A 22,222-nucleotide genomic window follows, 5' to 3' on the forward strand; every position below is an offset into this window, starting at 1 on the left:
AACCGGAGTGTCTAGAGCAGCGGTTCTCAAACACGGGGTCGGCTTCCCAGGGCGGGTCGTCAAAACACATGAATCAAGGCTGGCCTGAGAGATTGTTTGCTGTTGATGTTAGTTTACAAGAAAAAAAAAATTATACAAAACAAACATAAAAGTTGTGGGTAATGCATAAACCATTTGTGCACAGTGACCACTTGAGTATCCATTTGTCATGCTACCCATGCAGGCTATTAACATTTCAAAATTGCACATAGTATGAATTAGCTACACATATTCAAATAAAACCATCTTGCACAAATAATCCTTTATCCCACTGCCTCTTCGTTTATCATTTTCTACCATTTTTGAAATGGGAGAAAGAACCGCAAAAGACCAATTTTATGTTGTTTTGTAGCAAAAACTTAGAGTGCCTGTGGACTCTATTTGATATTGTGTATCAGGACTTGTGTCCTGATTCACACACTGCAAGGTGTTGACCACACTTACCTTCCCAGAAAGCCATTTTGTCAGGACTAAGCCCTCTCTGATATCCATTTAGCCGAGATGTGGCAGAGGGTGTGATGTGTCGAGGAGGTGAATCAACAGACTAAGTGAGATGTTAGGAGGTGTGGGTGTCGATTGGTTCAATAAATTAACCCTGTTTTCTCTCAGTTTTTTTCTCTCTCAGTTTTAGCTGTTCTTGTGTATCTTGGACGTGTTTGGCAGTGGGGGTTTGGAATCTTGTGCTGGTGCTGCAACAGTGAAACTGTGCACAATCTGAGACCATCTGTCTCCACGTTCTTCTAAAACATTTTTTTGCGTTATAGTCATATGCATAATGGAGAATTTTTGTTTTGTTGATCAGGCACAACATAAACAGAACATTGTCTCTGGTTAGATTCAAATATCATAGATGGACTGGACACAAAACTGTATCAAAGTGTGAAACACCCACATTATTAAGTACTTAAACATCAAAATTAGACATAAAAAAAACACAAGACAAACATATTTTTGCTTGAACGATAGTACAGAAGATAATGAATAGATTTATAAGATTAAATTATGAAATTGAACATGGGACTTCTAACTAACAATATTGGAATTCGGACTTCTGTGGGATTCGTTTTTGTTTTTGCTGCTTGCAACTAAGAAGTTCTAAGTATAAATCTGTAACAATTAAAGTATTACAGACCTTTACACAATTACTGAACCAAAACCCACTTATGTAATAGTTTCCAAATACATTTTTATCCAGTAACCAAATAACGGAGAATAACACAAGTTTACCAACACAGCAAAAATAACAGCGCTAAGGCACACTTTTGATCCTTGTAAGTTCCCGTACCTTCCCCTTGTAACGCGCTTGCGCAGAATCTTAGCAGACCACATTCCCCGCTTCTCCTTCTCCTCGCAGGTCCTCCCAGCTCAACGCAAACATTAAGAAGCGAGCTGCTTGGCTTAGCCGCTCAGCAGGGCCTTTTCCTTCACTGTGCGGGTTTTCCTCCCCTCTTTCTTACTTTCCGATGAAATAATATCTGACTGTGCAGCAGCATCAATCCTCGTGAGTATTAGCATAAAAGCAAAAGCTCATTGTTTGAATGGAAGATGGCCCCCCTTCGTGGCTGCTGCTTGTCAACAGCGCAGCACGAAAAGGCCACTACTCGCTTTTTGTAAAAAATTGGTATTTTTTGTCGGTTAATTTGTTTTAGTAAAACTTGGTTCACATTCTATGTAGCCGTCTTTGGAATACTATCTGTGTTTTGAGCGTTGAGCACCACAGAAACACAACTAAGCGATCCCGTCTTGCTCTTTGTTTAACGTTACTTTTCAACATTTTATTTTATTTCAGCGAACATGTATAAATCACCTCGTGTTTAAAAGTAACCTTAAACCCAACAAGATGGTTGTTAAGGTGTTTATACCTTTTCCCTTTCTCAAAATATTAACATTTTAACGTTAGTTGACTGAAGCTAGCTGCGCTAGCTAACTGTGGTGCAACGGTTGAGCTACTCCAGGTATTTATTAAGCAGTTGGCAACAGTAAGCAGCCACATTACTTCCCAATTAGATTTGTTATGACATATACTGAATACGGTAAGGACGTTTAAAGGTTAGAAATGCAGCTATGCTGGTAAAACTTTGAAGTAGTGTGTAAAAGTAGCTAATCGTTGTGCTAGCAAGCCGTTTAGTTGAGCACATCTTTTTAAATCAGTAGTCTGCATGTTTGTTGTCAGAAGGCCGGTAGTTTAATTCCCTTTCTTTAGGAATGTCGGCAATTTCAGATGAAATCTTTATGTTAGAACAAATTATGTCATTTGAAAGCTAATTTAAAAAGGCTTCATCAACAATCACGGTTGTTGTCTAGAAATTAAACAGTTACGGTGTTTTGGATGCAAAATAAATGATTAAGCACCCGAGTGAAGACAAAAAAAAAAAAAAAAAAAAATCAGTTAACATGCTCCCCAATTTACAATGAAACCCAAGTAGCCAAACATTTTAATGGGTTTATTGTTATGTAGAGTGACAACAATGAGAAACAGTGTCGTAATTTTCCTTTTCTAGAGCTCATGTATTTACAAAGTTTTGGTATATTAGTATGTAAAACATCTTTCAGCAGTTGCACCGTATGCATAGAGTAGAATATTATATTGGCATTGCATTAGAATGTGTCCGTTGGAACTCTGCTTTTCAATTACATATTTGGGCATTAAAATGGACTTTCACTGTCCTTTATGGCCATAATTTGCCACAGATTTTAGTGATTTCAGAAAGCCCAGGGAGAGTTAAATGTGAGCTATCATCACAATATTCCATCCATCCATTTTCTGGACACCCTTGTCCCTAGTGTGGTCGGGAGGGGTGCTGGTGCCTCCCTCCAGCGAACGTTTTGGGCGAGAGGCAGGGTTCACCCTGGACAGGTCGCCAGTCTGTCGCAGCATCACAATATTCAACATCAGGATCGCAGTGTCATATTTTCTAATAAATGTTCTGCCCTCGTAGTTCCAGATCACAAAAGCTGGAGCAAATTACCTATCATCAAGCAAGAATGTCTAATTTTGATATATCTGCAGACAGTTGTCACACATATGTGAAGAATTCAACTTAAGTTGATTGAATTCCTGGTCCAAAAAATGTCTGATTCTGCTCAACAAGAAGTGGTTCCAACTGATTGTGTCAAATCTTGGCAGTCCCATCCTGAGCAAGCATCAGGTGACAGTGGGGAGAAATTACCTCCTGATAACAGTTAAAAAAACCTCCCAGCAGAACCGGAACCACCATCCATCTGGACCTTCCAGAGGGATGAGAGGAACCTAAACGATAGGATCAGGAGGACTCCAAGTTTTGCTACTTTATTCACATCTTCTTAACCTTCTGAGTTTTATTAAGTATTTTTAAAGAACATTACATTGTCTAAGACACGCAGCATATTTACTGTTCAGGACCTTAGAGTCCAATGAAAGTTTGCAAAATTTCTGAGGTAAAATTTCAGCCCTCTGAAGCCTGTTTAGTCCAATCAGGTCTATAAATACTGAAAATCAAAGATAAAAGTGTGTGCTGTGTGTCTCAGATTATCATTTACTTTACCCGTTTGTTCTCTATTTCAGGTTAGCGTCAAATCAATGTTAGTGTCCTCACCATGGCAACAGAAGACAAGAAACCAGAAACTGACACTAAGCCTCCAGTGGTTCCATCAGCGTCTGCCAGCCAAAGCAAGGTCTGACGAATTAAAACGATCAATCCCGCTTCCTGTTTGTCTCGTCCCTGCAGACCGCCTGATCACTGTGGCTGCGCTGATCTTTTCTGCTGCTCTTGTTCACAGTCTGCCCCTGCGAAGCCAAACTACAGCCTGAAATTCACATTAGCAGGACACACCAAGGCCGTGTCGTCCGTCAAGTTCAGCCCGAGCGGAGAATGGCTCGCCAGCTCATGTGAGTCCATTAAACATCATTGTGATGCTAGTCTGACTCTGAATTCAATGTGATACTAATGCCAGTAAAGTATTGAAATGTTAATTTGTATAGAAATGCCCTTTAACGTAATGCTTCTACGCTCCATAGCAGACATCAACTTTTTTGACATTAACAGCAAAACTTTTGATAGTTTGCAAAGTTCTCTGAGCTTCAGATCTTGTCATTTCATCCTAGTTTCTTTTTTTCCACCCAATATGTTACCACGGGAACAAATGAAAAACTTCCTTAATGCTATTGTAGCGATGATATCGAATAGCTAGACAGGCAGTCTGAGAAACCTGATTCAGTACAAGTCAGCAAAACCTTCAAAAATAAGAGTCTCAAACTCTGATACATCAAGTTTCAAACAAAAATCACAAACTTTCATATGTTTGATTGTGAACATGACATCTTTCACAATCAGACTGCCTCTGATCAACACTTCATGGAGACATCTTCACTTTAATTTGAAGTTGTGTTAAAGAATTAGTGCTCATATTGGAGCAAGACTTGTATGGAAATACAAGTGATTTAAATTGTAATATATCAGTAATATTAGTCCACACTAATATTTGGGTAGTAATAAGTAGAAAAGAAGCTCAAATGAGGGAATTTTGAGGGAAAAATTCCCTCAAATAAATGAGGGAATTCCTAATAAATGAGGGAATCTAAACACAAAATAATTCATACACACTGTCAGTGCTGTTGGAAACCAAAATAATAGTGTTGTAAATGTCAGTATTAGTTATTAGAATAATAATCATTATTTCTGCGTCGTCTGTCTCCAGAGGTTTAGATGATTAAAGTGATTTCTGTTGATTATTTTTTTCCATGACCTGCAGCACAAATTTCTTACATAATACACATTTAAATAAGTTCCTTTTAGGTTAACGTTTCCGACGAAAGATTTTCAGTCCTCTGTTATAAAAATGGCCATCTGTAACTTACAGACTTATTGTCCTGCTCTCAGCAGATGCGCCAACATTAGTTTTAAGGTTGTTTTCCAAACAGTCCTGACTGAGTTTCTGTGTCTGCTGCAGCTGCTGATAAACTCATAAAAATCTGGGGCGCGTACGATGGAAAGTTTGAGAAAACCATCTCTGGACACAAGCTGGTGAGTAGAACTGGACTTTCCGTCTGAGCGGGTTTGTCTTCAAAGCTTCGTTCGTGACGTTTGGTCCTACACCCGCAGGGCATCTCTGACGTGGCGTGGTCCTCGGACTCCAACCTGCTGGTGTCGGCGTCCGACGACAAAACCCTGAAAATCTGGGACGTCAACTCGGTAAGGCGGCTCAGACGGGCGGGAGGAAGCGTCAAACCCGCGGTGCTGGGATTAGCAGACGTGAGACTCTGAATATTTTCTTTTCAATCCAGGGAAAGTGCTTAAAAACCCTGAAGGGCCACAGCAACTACGTGTTCTGCTGCAACTTCAACCCGCAGTCCAACCTCATCGTGTCGGGATCGGTGAGTGCGCTCGCAGCTCCTGGCAACAACACTCCATCAGAAACACGGAGCAGATGTTGGACTGCAGCCAGAGCTCTCTCCCACTAGCAGCAAAGCTTTAGTGACTGTGACTGAAACTCTCATCCGGTGTGTGTATGTGTTTTTTTTCCTTTTTCTTTTTGGCGTCTAGTTCGACGAGAGTGTGAGGATATGGGACGTGAAGACTGGGAAGTGTTTGAAAACACTGCCGGCTCACTCCGATCCCGTCTCTGCTGTGAGTTGGATTCTGTTTTTTCTTATTTATTCTGTTTGACTGAAACAGGAAAACATGAAATCTGCTTAAATCTGCAGGTTCACTTCAACAGAGACGGCTCTCTGATCGTGTCCAGTAGCTACGACGGACTCTGGTAAAACACTCCACTCTGAGATCCTGTTTTTATTTTATTTTATTTTATTTGTGTTTGTCTTGTTAACTAACAGTTTGGTTTATATTTCAGCCGAATCTGGGACACGGCGTCGGGGCAGTGTTTAAAAACTCTCATCGGTAAGATCAGCCACTAAAAACAAAAGATGTAAACCAATAGATTTTAACGTCGTCAAGAAGTTATTGTTCCAATTGATTCGATGACTGGATTCAAAAAGTGATTGTTGCACTTAGTGATGAGTTTTGACTTTAGAAAGTTAGGTGGAAGGAAAAAGTGAGGCAGGGAAATGGTACATAAGCAACAAATGTGTGAAGCCACGAGAAGATTGTGAAGCAGTATATCTATATAGATATAGATTTTATACAAATTATACATTTACTTACTGAAATGAACTTTTCAATGATTTCCTGATGCACCAATATAAAATATTATTCTGTTACGTGAATTATTCAACAGTAGACCTTAAAATCATTTCTAATATCGTCAGTAGTATAATAACCGACACAGCCACCTGCAGCTGCTCCCTAATGAGAATCATAAATATCACAGAGATGAAATGAGAATCATCCAGACAGAAATCCTAACAGGTTCAGATTTGTTTGCTAACGTTGCTCCTGCTTCTAACAGACGATGACAACCCTCCTGTGTCGTTTGTGAAGTTTTCTCCCAATGGGAAGTACATCCTGGCTGCTACTCTGGATAAGTGAGTGCTGCACATTTACAGAGCAAAGTTGTTTACAGACGCTGCTCACTCGGGTTGTGTGTGATGCTCACCTGCAGAGGGCAGCACAACGCCACATGTAGCTGGACTGTGGAGTTTGTTTTACAGTTTGTATTCATGGTTTGTCTTTGCAGCACGCTGAAGCTGTGGGACTACAGCAAAGGAAAGGTGAGAAAACATCTTTTTAAAAAATGATTGTTTTTGTCAAGTGTTTCCACCCAGTCTGTTTAAAAGAATGCCTTAGTTCTTCCTTTTTCAATCATTTGAAACAAGTGAAGCCGCCTGTTGTTTTCGTTCACAGTAGCAGTTCTGATCGTCTTCTGCATGTTTCTCATAATTTCAGTGCTTGAAGACGTACACAGGCCATAAGAACGAGAAGTACTGCATTTTTGCTAATTTCTCTGTCACCGGAGGGAAGGTAAGTCCCCGTCTCGTCCCGTCTCAGTCCGCCGGTGTTTCTCAGAGTTTGAACAATGCCACGTGCGGCTAAACGTGACTCTCTGGCCGCTGTCCTGCAGTGGATTGTGTCCGGCTCTGAGGACAACATGGTTTACATCTGGAACCTGCAGACGAAGGAGATCGTGCAGAAACTGCAGGGCCACACAGGTACAGCACATGAGTTGTCTATTTGATTCCCTGCTGAGTTTGAAGTCTTTAGAAAAATCTTTATAAATGAAAAACGGGACTTAATAATTCCAAATTTGATTTATGTGTCATTAAAATTAATGTTTTTGATCAGTCAGGAAAACATTTTAATCCTAAGTGGAAAAATATCCCCAAAGCATAATGCTTCCACCTTCGTATTGATTGATTTCTTGCACATCATACCTTTAAAAAAATAATTTTTTCCCCCATTTCTGCTCAGACGTCGTCATTTCGACCGCCTGCCACCCGACAGAGAACATCATCGCATCTGCTGCTTTAGAAAACGACAAAACCATCAAGCTATGGAAAAGCGACTGCTAATTCAGTTTTTGGGATATTTTTGGCCTATTCACCTTTCTATATAAATATATGTTGTTTTTTTTTTTCTACATTGTGTTGCAAGACAAGAGGACCTTTTTTTTTTTTTTTTTTTTTTTTTTTTTTTTAATGGAGCTCCGGATGGATGCAGAGAACTGTACCTGAAGTTCAGTAAGGAGTAGCAAACCCGTCAACCACACATCGGCTTCGCAGTGCAGATCTTCCTCACGTCTGAAGTGCGTCACGTTTATTCGTCTCCTTAAAGAAAGCAAGTAAATCGTGTTAAACCTTCAGCTGCTTCAGTATTTTTGACTCTGCCTCTCTGTTTTTAACAGCTTCTGTACAATAAACGTAATTGTTTCCAGGCTTGTTGTTCCTCGAATTCCTGTGTGACTGTAAAGAACCATTTAAATGAAGAGGGGATATTTACATTAACCTTCAGTCTTAATGAAATGGGGGAGAAAAAAAAAAAAAGCCGCATCAATATTGCATTTTTATCTTCCCTAAACGTCGGATCTTTGTGCCACTTTTTGTTTTTTTCAAAAAATGCCTCAGAAACTGAGTTTAACTTGGTGTGGAAAGTTAATTTTAAAACTTGTTTTAATATTTTATTTTAGCATAATTGTACGAGCAACCAGTCACAATTCTTGTGTTCCATTTGTACATATGAACTGATTTTTTTTTTTTTTGGGTTGCTTATGCTCTACTAGTACACACCTGTGTGAAAACAACAAGCAACATCCGATTTCTGTAGTTAATCTGGATTTCAGTGGAATACTTGTTTGCAGCTCTCAGATATAATCTGCAGCCTAATAAAGTTTTGTATGTTTCATGTTGTGTAAGTTGTTTTGGTACCTAAATGTGCATCAGTTAACTCTTTGTAAAGTTTTCTGTGTGCATGTGGAGTTGGATGGATCTCAAGGCTTACAGCCATATCTCTTTTCCAAATCAACGCTGACGCAAACTTCACATTGGACCTAAAGCTGGACCAACAAGTTTTTCTTTCCACTCAATTTTCCATTACTCTGAAAGTAAATCTTTTTTTCAGCAATTACCATTTGTGGGCAACCCTGTAACAATACAGCAGTCTTCCCTACGATTGTTTAGGCCACAAAATAATGAAAAAATTACTTTGCCATCAGTCAAAATAACCAAATTTATCAAATAACTAAATGCCTATATATTTGTGAATGAAAGATGTCCGGATTTTCCTCCAGAACCCGTTACAGCTGTCATTTCATCTCATATAATAACAGATCCACTTTCATCAGTTTAAAGTTTTTTTTAATAACTTTTTGTTTCTTTTCATGAGAGAACATCAGAACAATCCACAAACATATGACAAAAAAAACAAAAAAAAGAACGTTTTGTCTTCTTAAAAACAGAAAAATAAAAATATAACCATCAGAGATGTTCCCATCTTGCAGTGACAAGTTGAAAATGGCAAAATAAAAGGCGACACAGTTACCAAAGTGCCAAAGCGGACAATCCTTCCCTCCCACTCCCCGCAAAAAAATTACACTTTCAGTCTGAAGCTGAGGAAGCTTTTCCACAAAACAGCCACAGAGAAGGAAAAGAACAGAGTAAATAAGCAGGGGATAAAATTACCTTTGTACAAAAATAGATCTTTTTCCCAAGTGATTTTTTTTTTCTTTTTTTTTTATAAACTAGAACATTTAACCGTTTATGCAACAAACAAAGCAGTGATTGTGTCACAAGCTCAGCTTTTCCTGATTACACGTTTTCAACATACATTTGCTAAGCAACATATACATTTAGGAGAGTTGAAATTGATTTTTTTTTTTTTTTTTCATTTTTGCCTCTCCTGATTTTTTGAGGTCACAGAAAACGGCTTAAGCTGGTTTCTTTTGCGTTCAGAGCTGCTGCGCTTCTGCTGGTGGATTATTGTGTTTTTTTTTATTTTATTTTGTTTTTAATAAAAGTTACAATCCAACCCTCCCCACCTGTATTTGTGATAATAAAAACACCTTTAAACTCCCACAGTTTAGGAAAATTCTGATTTTTTTTTTTTTTTTTTTTCACTTTCAGTTTTGGAATATTCAATGAGCAGATCTGCTGATATATATTTATAAATATATACAAATATACATATTAACAAAATATAGCTTTATGTTATAAAGCATCCGTTTAGGTTTTCATTCTATGTGGACAATTATTTCCTCATCTTTTCCCACATCTATCAATTTCCTGCAGGGGGCGTGAACCTTTTGCACGTCACACACTTTATATGGCTTTTGCACGATTGTTTCCAATCAGCCAGAAATGAAGAGGATGTTCACATATATATATATTTTTTTAATATTTGGGAAACAAATCTTTGACGGTTTGAAATGAGTTTTTCTTGATTCAAATCAGAAAAATCTACAAAACACAGAGCATATTCTGCCTCAGGAAAACCAACATGTTTTCCCAGAATATAAATACTGTAAACTGAGCCCAAGCTGGCAGGTAATACTGTCACCTGGATAGGTTGCACAAACACAAACCACCGTGCTTAAGTTCATCTTAGCAATAAACATCACGCTGATGGGTTAAACTGAAGTTATTGCTACTTTCTCATTGCTACTTTTCTGCTCGGCGCAGAGCATCTGTGACAATTAGAAAGCTGTGACAAAGTGCCTTCTGTTTGTCCACTTAAATACTTCTAGAAAACAATTTCAAGTAATGTTGCAGCGCTGCTACTCTTCCACCAGAGGGAGCGCACGGCACACAAATCACCACACTTTTTTTACTTCGACTCGAGGTAAATCCATCCAGCACATTTCATTTCTATCACATCTGACATTTCCGAGCTGGCTTTTCAACAGAAGGAATAACTGGAAACAATTTCACAAGGAGCAACATCCAACCCGAAATAGTGAGGAAAAAAACAAACAAAAAAAAACCCCAAACTGATTTAAGCACATTCTACCGTTGGTGATTTATGTATAAATTCTCTGTGGAGTCTCTGTGGGGCTACTGGAAAAGTATGGAAATTTCATAGTGCTTAAATATGTAATTATATGAGAAGGAAAACTAGTAAAACATAAGAGAAAGGGAGCAATGAAAGCGGTCAATATCCGACAGCCTTCAGCTCATAGAGTTCTGTTTTTTTTCCTTTTCTTTTGTACTCATTTTTTCTATATTTTACTTTTCACATTATACGTTCTGGGCAGTAAAGAGGGAACAGGGAATATTGGCGAGCTGTTCCAGCCAGCTTCTACATATGGGGCCCACATGGGTAAGTAATGAGCTGGAAAATGGGCCCCAAATCGGATTGTCACTGGGTTACATAACAACCCCATGTCAAATGCCTGCATAGGCTTGATGTAGGGACAAGATGTGATAATCAATTCAGACCGATTTTCTAAGAATTCATGTCAGAGCCAGCTGTGAGTCATATATGATGCCCAGCTATAGTCCCCAAAACCAAAGTCCACTTAATACCAGCAGAGGAGATGCAAAAATGTATATGGGGCCCTTATCCAGTGGGGGGGTCCAAACTGAGAAGCTATTTGATTTTTAACAAACTAAAATTTAATTTAGGTTCCATGAAGACATCAATTAGTTAACATACTATCGTTAGAACTGTGTGGAAGTTTTGAAATAGATTTAGTTAAAATTTTATTCTGCTATGAAATGACAACTTCTATTATTTTGTGCATTGCAAAATGCTAGAAATAGCATCCATGAGGTGAAAAGTGATTGCTGTCAAGAACCCAAGACTTATTTGCTCGTGTTGCTTTTGAAGTCTCAGTCTAACGGTTGATAAAAACAGTCACTGCTTAGGTTTGTTCTCATTTACCATTTCCAGACAATCAGGAGTCATGTGAATATGTTTGGTGCTTTTTAGTTTGCAAGAATTTCTATGGTGCATTTCATTCACCTTGAAAGGAGAAATTTTCATGGATATAAGAATTAGATCAGCCCTATCTACCCAACTGACTCTTAAAGCTTTTCAACTTCTAATCTGGAAACTTTGAATCCAGAGTAAAAATGGGACAGGCTTTTAGCTAACATATTACCTAACATTTCAGATAATATATATTAGCTAATGTTTTCGCAAACAGTTTTAACTTGTAGATGCTACATCCACTGAGGAACTTGGACAGTGGACACAAAAAGACATTTCTCCCAACTGTATTCCGAGTTACAAGTTAAAAAAAATTAAGTGGGATTTCATCATTTTTCAGCTCAAAGACCAAACTTTCTCTAGTTTGAAAACCAAACTATCAGTCAAGCATGGCATACCAGCAGAAGTTACAGAAAAAAAACATTAGAAAGTACAAAATCAATTTCTAACAGGAGTTATTACTTCTCTTTACATAAACGACAACCGTATTAAATTTTTAGGTTGGGATTAGTAATAAACTTCAGTTTCCGGGGCATAATCCTGAGTTTTTCCGGCAAAAAAACTCAGAAACTCTACATTTCAAGTAGAACTAAAGTGTCCCATTAGCTAACATTTAAGGCAAACTGTTTGTAATTCCTAGTTTAGCCAGTCGATTTATGCTTTGCTCCATTTTTCATAGAATCCAGAACTTATTAGGCACAAATAATTATGACGTAATTTCTAACTTAACTGCTGTAGTAGCAAGTTAGAAACCAGTGGGATTTTTTCCCCATACAAGACCAACCTAGCTACAAGTAGCAATAAAACCCCCAAATAATTCATTTCTGTGTCAGGCATTCAAGCAGTGAAGCCAAACATTGTACATTGTTATAAGTGATGCCATATTGCTGACAGAAAATTATTTTTTAAGTGAAAAAATAAATGTTTCGCTAATTTCCTCCAACTCGGAATTTGGAAAATTTGACTTCCAAGCACAAATGGAACGCACCATTAGATGATTTCAACTAATATGCTGAGCCGCTAATGGCTAAAGCTAATCTTTTCAGCTAATGGTTTCCGCTACTAACTTAGTTTATCTGAAGGTGATTAAACCAGATTAAAGTGAGTATCTATTTCTGAATAATGGAGACCTCCACCTCCCAAACATTTACTCTCGTTAAGCCGCTCTGCAGACAGTCTTTGGAAATGAACACTATGCATAGTTTTGCAGCAGCTTCAGCATTTAGAGAAAAGCAGGAAAGGGCAAAAAACAATAAAAGAATGCGGACACAAAACACATTTACACATAAAGACCTTTAACATTTCAGTTCAACTTAAATGTCACTTGGTTGTCCAGAGAAGTGCACAGAGTGAATGTGTGTGTGTTCTTTTCAGGAGGAAAAGTACTGAGGCGTTCTTGAACGGGAGAGTGTCAAACTCCACCGCAGAGGTCGATCACATCAACATCCACTCTCCATCTAGAAACCCAATTACACTGTCATGAGGTTAAGTGCCAAGTAACAAACAAACAAACAATGGCTCTGCCACGACAAACAAGCTCTCCTCCCATATTCTCTAAATCCTACATGAGTGAATGGAAACAGAGGTATTTGTGCATTACTGAAAATAAGGTCAATACTGTTGTAGCTTTCAGTACAGGTAGATATGAGGTGTTGGAAAGAAAGAAGTGATGCCTACTGCAGCGAGCAGAAGGATTTCTGAGCGTGGAGGTGTGTCTGCCTGGCAGAAGTTAGCATGAAATGTGAGGCAGAGAGAGGACTATGAGGAGCTCAGAGTCTGACAGAACGATGACATTTCCTCTTGTGTGGGACTGTGTGTTGAGGCAAAAAAAAAAAAATTAAGTCTGAAAAAAGTTGACGTGTTGTCCCTGCACCTGCTGGATGCCTCCTGGAGCATCCAATGACGCTCAAGTCTCATAAAGCTAATTTACATCAGTTTACGGGCACAGAGAGTTACAGAGATTGTACTAAACAAGATTTTCCAAGTCATTCTGAGTACTTGAGGGTTGATTTGTGGACTGCTAAGACATCCTTCCCTAATGCCGCTCAGTGCTGGTACAGTAAGACATGGTTGGGTCTGTTGGAATTGGCCAGAGACCTGAGGTTTGTGAGAACTTGCCCTCTTGTTAAGCCACTTCTGAGTTCTACGCTGGCAAGCTCACTCTTCCAAAAAATAAACACCTGGTGCAAGACCTGACATGTTCAGTCAGATTGAAGAGACAAGTTCCTTTGCGTTGATGTGTTGTTGTTGTTGTTTTTCCCCCAAGCTGTCCAGTCCTGAAAAGCAAAAGCAGGCTCAGATCCCAGATTAAACATCCCAGAGGTTCCACAGAATGTGCGATTGTCCCGATCACAATGCCTGTGACATCGTCGCTGTTTTGCTGAGCACTGTGGGTGTTGAAAACCTGATCGTCTCTGCTGTTTCCTCATCAGGGGGATCCGACAAACAAAGACGAAAACCATGGCTCAGTATGTTTATGTCCTCGTTTCAGTCCTGTCTCGTCACTTACGTTGATGGTGTTTTATATATATATATATATATAGATATTTTTTCTTATTTATAAATTTTACAAGGTATAAAAGAGACCCATATTCATGATGGATTCCTCATTTTGAAACACTTCAGAGAGATGGTGAACAGAGAAGATGGATGAGGGACAAAAGCAAGAAGGGAGATGTTCATTTTTGTTGTTTATTCTTTAAGTCTGCCCTTTTGTAGATGTTCTGGATCCAAGGCAGCTGGGGTGATGCATGTTGGGGGTTTAAGTGTGGGAGGGGGGTTCGGGGGGTCATGAGGGGTCACTCCTATTATGTCATTTGATGAGGAGCTTCTAGCATCTCCATGAGGAAGGTGTCAATAGGTGTGTCGCCAATCAGCTTGAAGAAGAAAAGGTGCTCCAAACACTTGAGCCCGATGGAGCGCAGCGCTGGTAACCGTAGCAACAGCTTAGCGAACCTGTTCAGAAATCGTACAAAAAATATATACATGTTAATGGTTTGAATAAATGGTGAAATTAGGCTGCACTTTTTTTTTTACACAAGACCTTACATATTTCTTTCTTTTTGACTGAGATCAGCAGCTGGTTGTCGGCTACGGCGCACATTACATGCACCTCCATTTTGCTTTTCTATTTTAGTAATTAAACATTGAGAGCATTTTATTCTGAAACAATCAAAAGTAAATGTTACGCCTAGGTGTGCTTACACACATGGCTCTTGAGGTTTAGTACTGCAGGGATGGAGTGAGTCCAGGTGAGGGAGGAAAATTAAAGATATTGTTTCGTTTCCAACATATTTTTCTAATAATTTTATCACAGGCAGAATGTCTTGCTTTAGTTCCACAGGGCTCCAATTTAGGTCCTGTGCCGTTTTCTCCACATACATTACCATTGTGTTACATCTTAAATGGTTTTCTGAGGATATCCAGATTTATTAACCTCAAATAAAAAAATAACTTGCATTGTCTTAACTCTAGATGCAGCTGGAAGTCTTTCTTACATGCCTGATTTAGATTCGACCTCTAAACTAAAACACCAATTAAATTTTTTGATGGGTACAGAAAGAGAAATGTTAAAGCAAATTATGTAAAGCATTTTATTTTCTGAATATTACATTGTAGAGCAAAGAAAAATAATTAACAATTTGACATTCTTGGACTTGGTGGTGTCTTGTTGGGATCCCTAAGCCTAAATAATTTGTACAAAAGTAGGTAAGAAATTGCCAGCATTTTAATATAAATAATTAATTTAAAAGTGTTTCAATTATATTTGTGCACATGTTTTATAAATCTACAATCTACATATAAGTTCTAAAAATTAGGTTTACCTTTTTGTGGGTGTTAAAAAGTGAACAAATAACATAGAAAACTAGTAAACAACCACACATAAAGACTTTATGAAAGGAAGATGTCATCTACATAACATAGAACATATGATATTGTTTATGTGATTCTTTCACTGCTTTTTAATCTCACCTGCCTGGCTGCTCTGGGTATTTCTGTTTGCAGTAAGCCTCTAAAGACGCGTAGACTTTCTCTCTCAGAGCTTCCACCTCACCTGGGTTGGACAAACCTTTAGAGTCTGCAAACACACAAGAAGAAATAACTTGGGTTAGATCAGACCTCACTACAGTCAAAACGTCCTTTCCTCATTTTCTTACGTTCTTCTGTAGGTCGTGCCAAAAGTGGCAGTTGATTAAATAAATATTTATGTCAAAAAATAAAATAAAATAGAAAATACATGGAAATCGTTTAGGTTTACACATATATACAAAAACAAATATAGTTCAATTACATTTTGGGTTAATTTTATGATAAAACTCAAAATTGTTTCAATAATATTGTAGTCTTGTGTTTATTGTACCAAGTTGTAAATAATATTTATTATATAGACAAGAATATTGGTCTGCTGTTTGACCAATCAAATAATAGTGTGCAGTTGGATATTATTTCATGATATCAAACAAATACTAATATAAAATTTAATGGTAAATCTTTTCATTTAACAATTTATTGCATATTTTAAGTTTAAGTATTAAAAAAATTAATCAAATTTTTATTTATGTCTTTATTTAAACTATTATTGGATAGAGGAACGTTTGGCTCTCAAACATTAAAGCCTTGTGGCCAAAAATATTATTATTAAAATAAGTGGTTCAATTTTTAACATTTTAAAATGAAATTGCAATGCAGGCTTCAAAAGAGCCTCAAAACTAAAATAACATAGAAAAGGACAATGAGTCGTGTCAACACATTTTGTAATGATGCAGTGACAAACAACGTTTAGCTAATTAAGCTAATAATAACTGGGTTGTATTTATTTACTTTTACAAAGCACTGTAATTTTCCTGGATAGTTAGGATGTGACTTCCACATTAAGCTTTAACCCTCTGAGCTCAATCCAAACCCGCTCGGTCCGGTCCGGGTTAGTCCAATTAAGGCTGCGCTAATTTAGGCTCAACAGAAAGACACTGGGAAACAAACACTTCATTGATGGAACATTTCTGCTCGACAAAGGACTGTACTTTTAATAATGGCTGGACTAGTTCGCATGGTGTGGGAAAGGAATGACTGAGGGCCCCTTTTAGCGTCATCCCCCCTCTACGCCCACAACCCTTTGCGCCCTCAGATAGTCCGAATCTCGCAAACCGCTAATTAACAGGAATCAGGCAGCAAAGCAAACCGAGGCCAGTGAACCTGGATGTGGCTGGAACAAAATGTTGAACATAAGGGGATCAGCGCGTCTGGGGTTAGCAGATCCACTGTGGCCCCTGGAGGGACCAGGGAAGCTCCAGTATTGAGCCATTTAACACCCTGACTCACATTAACAGGAAGCTTTGGTAAACATGGATGACATTTGGCTTGATAAGGTTTTGTGACACATGCCTCTGTAATAGGCTGAACCTCAAATCAGGAGTTTTTTCCCCCTCTTTGACACAAACTGACAGTTTTCTTTATGGAGGATTTACTTCTTTCAGTATTTATAGGTGACTAGAAATAAACTCTGACCTCCAAACCTACACATTCATCCATAAGAAATGACACAAGCTCTAGAGATGAACTGGTGTTGTGTCTGCATACAGGAGGACTTGGAAAAAAAAAATCAGAAATCTTATCTCTAGGCTGTCCTAGCCGAGAATACTATTTATTTTTATCCATTAAAGTAACTCCTGAAGAACTCTTTGGAGCACCACTGTGTTCTAAAAGTTTATAGAAAACTTGACAAGTGGAGGATGAAATGAAAATAATGTTTGCTTGCACGGAAAACGAGCGGTGTACTTTCTGGGAAATAAGAAAGAGATGTTCTTTTGAAGGTACACAGTCTGTACTGAAATTTTTTTTTAAAAAGTGCTTCGATAAACCTTCAGAAAGTTGGTAAGACAATTCAAGAGCATGTTCAAATATCATAAAAACAGTCTGGCTTTTGGAAGCAAAATACAAAGAAATAATGGCAGACTCAAGACTTTTGGACAGCACTCAATATATGAATAAATACAGGGCTCCTGCGCCCTGTTATTACCCTCTTTAGAAGCATAACTGGGTTTTTTATGCTCCTCCTTTATAACCCTCACTTTGCAGACCTTTTTCAAAGCTCCTGCTGAAAGTGAAAGCTTGCTTATGATTATTACCTGGGTTGAAAAGGACGATGGCTCGGAGGCAGCCCAGCTCAGTCTTATCCATCTGCATGTCTCTCATCTTTGACACCAGCTCTGTGAGCACCCTGAACACAAGAAAAGACAGGAGCAAGATGAGAATATATATATATAAAATAAAGGCAGATCTGTGGTTTTTCAAAGACCAGAACTCCAGTTCAGTTTTTTTTTTTCTTGGCTACTGTTTTATGTCAAACAACCAAACAAGAACCAGAAAAGTTCACATCACAGAAAACCACTTGACTGTAATTGGTACATTTTTTTTTTTTTGCTGCTAACTTCATGTTAATTATCCAGACTGGTATATTAAAAATATGTTTTCAACCGCTAACCAGCTCACATCTGTTTAAAAATAAACGCACACGAACACGCTGCGAGGCACCGTTAGATGAGTGGAAAAGTTTACAACCCTACAGAGCAATTATATTTAGTTTGTGGTTTTCATACAGAAAGAGCCGCAGAGTAAACACAAGCTGTAATCCAACACCAGCACACCCACCGTCTGTGTGTGACATCACAGGGTACTGTAGGTTTGCCCGAACTCCTCACCCCTCTCTGACTGGGTCACACCCTCGCCGTGCCGCCTGCTCTTATTTTCTCCTTTTCTTTCAGGCCCTCAGGATTGTTAAGTCAATTGTGACTCACTGCTAATTTAATTTGCTCCGAGGAGGAACGACAGAGCCAAAAGAGAGAGAGAGAGAAAAAAAGAGACTAAAGTGTGTAAGTTAATCAGTCTCTTCATTTGTATGGGCAAAGAGAGAGAAAGGAGTTGATAAGGAAGCATAATCTGTGCTCTGGATCTTAATACTTGCCACAGTTAATGCAGAGATGGAAAATGTCCTGTGGCTCAACAACTGGCCTGTTGACAGCAGCTGTCTGTCCTCTGCTGGCTCCAGCTCACTGCTCATTTTCCTGATAAATAATCCCTAATGAATTATATGGATCGATAAAAAAAACTAAACGTCTGAACAACTCAGCAGATTAAACGCCGCCTTTCTGCAGCAAAGCATTGTCTTTTTGCAGAACCCGACCGCGTCCAAGTTTCAACTGTCTGATCCAAACGGTTACCATCAAGTGACATAAAATCGTTTTGTATGTTCAAGAAAAACCCAGGAACCAACAGGCTTTTTTTTCCCACACTTGAACTTTTCAATGCAGTCATTTATTACATCCACAAAAGAAACCAATCTGTCCTACATAGAAATAATAATCTCCCCTTTGTTAATTCCTGAATTAACTGTGCTTAACCAAGTCTTTTGGACAGTTGAACATGGTTTGATTACAGCCAGACCTGTTGAGTCAAGAAATCAGATAAATATAACCAGTCTGACAACATGAAGTGGGTTAAATCATCTCACCAACTAACCAACAACCACGCTTTGCTAAACAGTTCTGTACAGCTAAATGTTTTGCAACACAGTGATGTTTAAAAGTGCTAAAAAACTCAATGTTTTCATCATCAATAATAAAATAAGTGAGTCAAATAACTCACAATAAATTAGGGCTGACAACACGACCTTGTGGAACACCACAGGTTTTAAATCAGTCTAGGTGGTGATTTGAAATTGAATTTGGCAAAAGAATAGCTCAACCAGATATGCCCACCCAATATTTTAATATTCAGATGAATAGCATGATCTGTAGAGTCAAACGCTGACCATATGGTCATTCTGGCTGTAGATTTCCTTGCATCCCTACATATATTAGAGACGGAGGAGCACTGACTCAGTAGAGTGGCTTTTCCAAAAAGTAGACCAAAATTTCTCCAAGATATTAAAGTCATCATCTAAATCTGTTGTAGGAGTTTTAGTAATACAGAGGAGTTTAGACATGAGCCTACATTTTCTATGTGCTTGTGAATCAAAAATGTGTTAAAAAGGCCAAAAATCTATCAATTATTTATAAATTAAAAAAATGATATATGTGTTGAAGTGGTTTCTGGGTTACTTGGGTTTCCATGGTATAGTTATGAAAACTAGTAATTTTTGACATGTTTTGGAATACAAGATTCCCCCAGGGAGTCAAACAGAATGAAATGAACCACCAGCCCTTTTAAAGACAACAAGAGTCCACCAACAGATGTGCTCCATCTGAATTAAATCATCCATCAACAAGACTCCACCCCTAAAAATCTAACACATGAGTACCTCTTTAAAAAGAACAGCAGTAGGAATCAACAGTGGTTTAGAGTTGAAGGCAAACCCTGATACAACAGGGATAAACTAAAACCAAAACTGCAGAAAAAGAAACTTATAAAAACGTAACGCACACAAGCTATACTTAGTCACTCATGAGAATGGGACAAACTTAAAATTGTGCACACAGTTCTGAACAAAACTGTATTTTACACAAAAAGATATGTTTTATCTAAACATCTCACTTTTACTCCACTGCAGTCAGCAGTTTTTGACGCCGACTGAATGCTCTAGTCGTCTTAGCGATGATCTTACACGCTTAGCCCGGCTCTCCTTTGTACACTTCTCTAAATTCTTCTTGGCAGAAATGTTTGAAATAACTTAAACTGCGTGAATGATGTCTGTCAACAGCCTGGTATGTTTTTTTTTTCTTTTGCTGTGTCACTCAATGATATTTAGAAGGTGTTCTAAAAGCTCAGTTGCTTTCTCATTTTAAAACGTGAACTCTTGTATTACATCGACCTACAGAGCATGTGGGTAAAGATCTTCACTTGGGCTAGGTTTTTATTTTTCTGGAGCTCTCTTTTCCTCGATCATGTGACCATGTGTTGTTGAGGAAGAGTTTTAGTTGGCAGTTGCATCGTGGCTGGATTTGTTGTCTTCCTGAATCAGTTTTCATTTCCACTTATTGACTACTATTCAAAGAGTTGGTTATCTGTTTAAGGAATGTGTTTTATTCGAGATAATTCTTCCTTCCCTGTTTGGATAAGACAGCTATGGATGTTGATTCTGCAGTCAGGAATGTATATATTTGAAACTTTTCCACTTCTATTACTTCTGCTCAAGTTGTGATGCAGCAGAACACATGCCATGGTCTCATGCGATATCTCAAGACAGCCAGTCAGTTCTCTGCCACGCAATGTCAATAACAACCACCAGGGTGGTTCCTGCTATGCTCCAAACTTGGCTGTGACTGAACTTTGCATGGATTTTTTGACATTTTCTGAAGCAGCTCAGGGTTCTCTCTGAGAGCCCTGATGCACCCAGGTGTAAATATTTAATACAGTGGAGTTAATCAATAATTTCTGTGCTGCTTCACCCTCAGCGAAGCAACCCTGTGGTTTGCAGTCAATGTAATGTTTTCATTGAAGAACCAGAAATGTCATATGCTGTCAAAAAGTTGAAATTACTTTACTCAAATGTACTTATAAAAGGCTGAAAACTTCACTTGGTTTTAAAAGCTAGTTAGCTGCACAGAAAGAGAAAAATTTCACCTTAAGTGAACTTTGTCGACTCAGTCAAAAGAATTCTTGGAACCAACAAACTTTAGTCATCACAAAGATGCATCTCAAAAAATTAAATCTCATTAAAAGTTAATTTATTCTAGTATGTCATTTGAAAAAGTGAAACACTTATTTTTTTTTTAAAGATTATTCACACAGAGCGACACATTTTAAGCATTTGAAGATACTTTTGATGGTCCTGCCTGTGGAAACGTCCGATTGGACCTCAAGCTATCCTCTCCTCTTTCCCCCCAGGCTTTGTGTGCAAATGAATTGCAAGCTTTGCTTCCATCAGAAAGATGACTTTGAACCATATATTATTATATTAAAAATATCTTTTAATTTCTGAAATGCTAAGATTTTGGATTTCACTAATTTTAGACAATATCGCTTTGTGCATAATGTGTCTTTGTTGACCCATTATGCAATTTCTCTAGATTTATAAACCAAAAAAGTAAGTCCAACTAACAGACTTTTTAGGAACTGAAAAATAGTAACATTGACCTGTCAAAGATGGCTCCCACTCCGGCACTATGGGCGCTGTTGCGATGCACGTGCAGCCCCGTCGCCAACAAAATCCCGTCCTTTACTGCGATGGAACGGTGCGAAAATGATGCAATGAGGAGTTCATTCCAACCTGAGATGAGGAGAAGGATCAAGGCAAAGGATAGATTAAAAAAATACAAAGAAAAAGGTAAATCCAAGTACAAAAGTTCACACAGCGTTCAAGCAAAATTAAAACGACAACAAAGGCAGAATTCCAATGAATCAATTAAAGCCGAGCCGCAAAAACCCTGCAGCTCCCTCAAGCACAAGCATCAGGTTATCACTGAGACATTGGAATCATGCTTTCTAAGGAGACAAGCGTGTAAAAGGGATGAACTGCGCCTGCCATCACAATAAAGACAACAAGCTTGACGTGCCAAGGCAGGGGGTCTGACACGGGGGAGCGGCACAGACGAAAGACGCCGGCGGATGAGCGACAGGGTTCCTTTAACTGTTCTGCCTGGCAACAACTCGCCTCTTCTCCCTACAGTTGAGTTTGGCCATGAGAGGAGCCGTGATGCTTTTATCTGTGATACAGCAGAACTAAAGTGGTTATTTATAGAAAACCTGGGAGACGAGAAGAGACGAGCTCTGCAGAATAATGTCTCACTCCAGTTTGGTGAAGTCTCTGCATCGTTATATGTGCGAAGGCTTGAGGAGCAAACATAGGAGGAGGGGATTTTTTTTTTCCCCCTTTCGTTTTCTTATGGATGGAGAGATAACATAATGGTGTAATTTGGAGTGACAGGCAAAGAATGAAGGCAATGTGTTGCCAT

General features: G+C 38.5%; 2 protein-coding genes across 5 annotated transcripts in view; one reads left to right on the forward strand and one right to left on the reverse strand.

The window, feature by feature from the left end:
* The first annotated feature begins 1,347 nt into the window (after positions 1 to 1,347).
* On the forward strand, positions 1,348 to 8,312 carry wdr5 (WD repeat domain 5). Its single transcript, XM_032569541.1, has 14 exons — positions 1,348 to 1,540; positions 3,584 to 3,693; positions 3,799 to 3,907; positions 4,969 to 5,042; positions 5,121 to 5,210; positions 5,303 to 5,392; positions 5,562 to 5,645; positions 5,723 to 5,778; positions 5,869 to 5,915; positions 6,424 to 6,499; positions 6,652 to 6,685; positions 6,861 to 6,935; positions 7,036 to 7,123; positions 7,383 to 8,312. Exons 2-14 carry the CDS (start codon positions 3,616 to 3,618, stop codon positions 7,481 to 7,483), a joined length of 1,002 nt encoding a protein of 333 aa, XP_032425432.1. The 5' UTR covers positions 1,348 to 1,540; positions 3,584 to 3,615; the 3' UTR covers positions 7,484 to 8,312.
* A 435-nt stretch (positions 8,313 to 8,747) lies between these two features.
* The window catches only part of rxraa (retinoid X receptor, alpha a), a 121,105-nt gene continuing 107,630 nt past the window's right edge, over positions 8,748 to 22,222 (reverse strand). For all 4 annotated transcript variants that reach the window (XM_032569540.1, XM_032569538.1, XM_032569539.1 and 1 more), the window contains exons 8-11: positions 21,405 to 21,537; positions 17,459 to 17,550; positions 15,306 to 15,411; positions 8,748 to 14,288 (exon numbers count right to left, since the gene is read on the reverse strand). In XM_032569540.1, the coding sequence (XP_032425431.1) occupies positions 14,141 to 14,288; positions 15,306 to 15,411; positions 17,459 to 17,550; positions 21,405 to 21,537 (479 nt within the window). In that variant the 3' untranslated portion in view covers positions 8,748 to 14,140. The remainder of the gene's footprint in view (positions 14,289 to 15,305; positions 15,412 to 17,458; positions 17,551 to 21,404; positions 21,538 to 22,222) is intronic.

The sequence above is a fragment of the Xiphophorus hellerii genome, chromosome 8, assembly GCF_003331165.1.
Source record: "Xiphophorus hellerii strain 12219 chromosome 8, Xiphophorus_hellerii-4.1, whole genome shotgun sequence".
Classification (NCBI taxonomy): domain Eukaryota; kingdom Metazoa; phylum Chordata; class Actinopteri; order Cyprinodontiformes; family Poeciliidae; genus Xiphophorus; species Xiphophorus hellerii.

What these genes read in the sequence shown, in the direction of transcription:
- wdr5 (XM_032569541.1), top strand. Translation starts at nt 3,616, where the DNA reads ATGGCAACAGAAGACAAGAAACCAGAAACTGACACTAAGCCTCCAGTG. An exon ending in AGAATGGCTCGCCAGCTCAT is followed by an intron (nt 3,908 to 4,968) that starts GTGAGTCCATTA and finishes TGTCTGCTGCAG; the next exon opens with CTGCTGATAAACTCATAAAA. An exon ending in CTGGCTGCTACTCTGGATAA is followed by an intron (nt 6,500 to 6,651) that starts GTGAGTGCTGCA and finishes TTGTCTTTGCAG; the next exon opens with CACGCTGAAGCTGTGGGACT.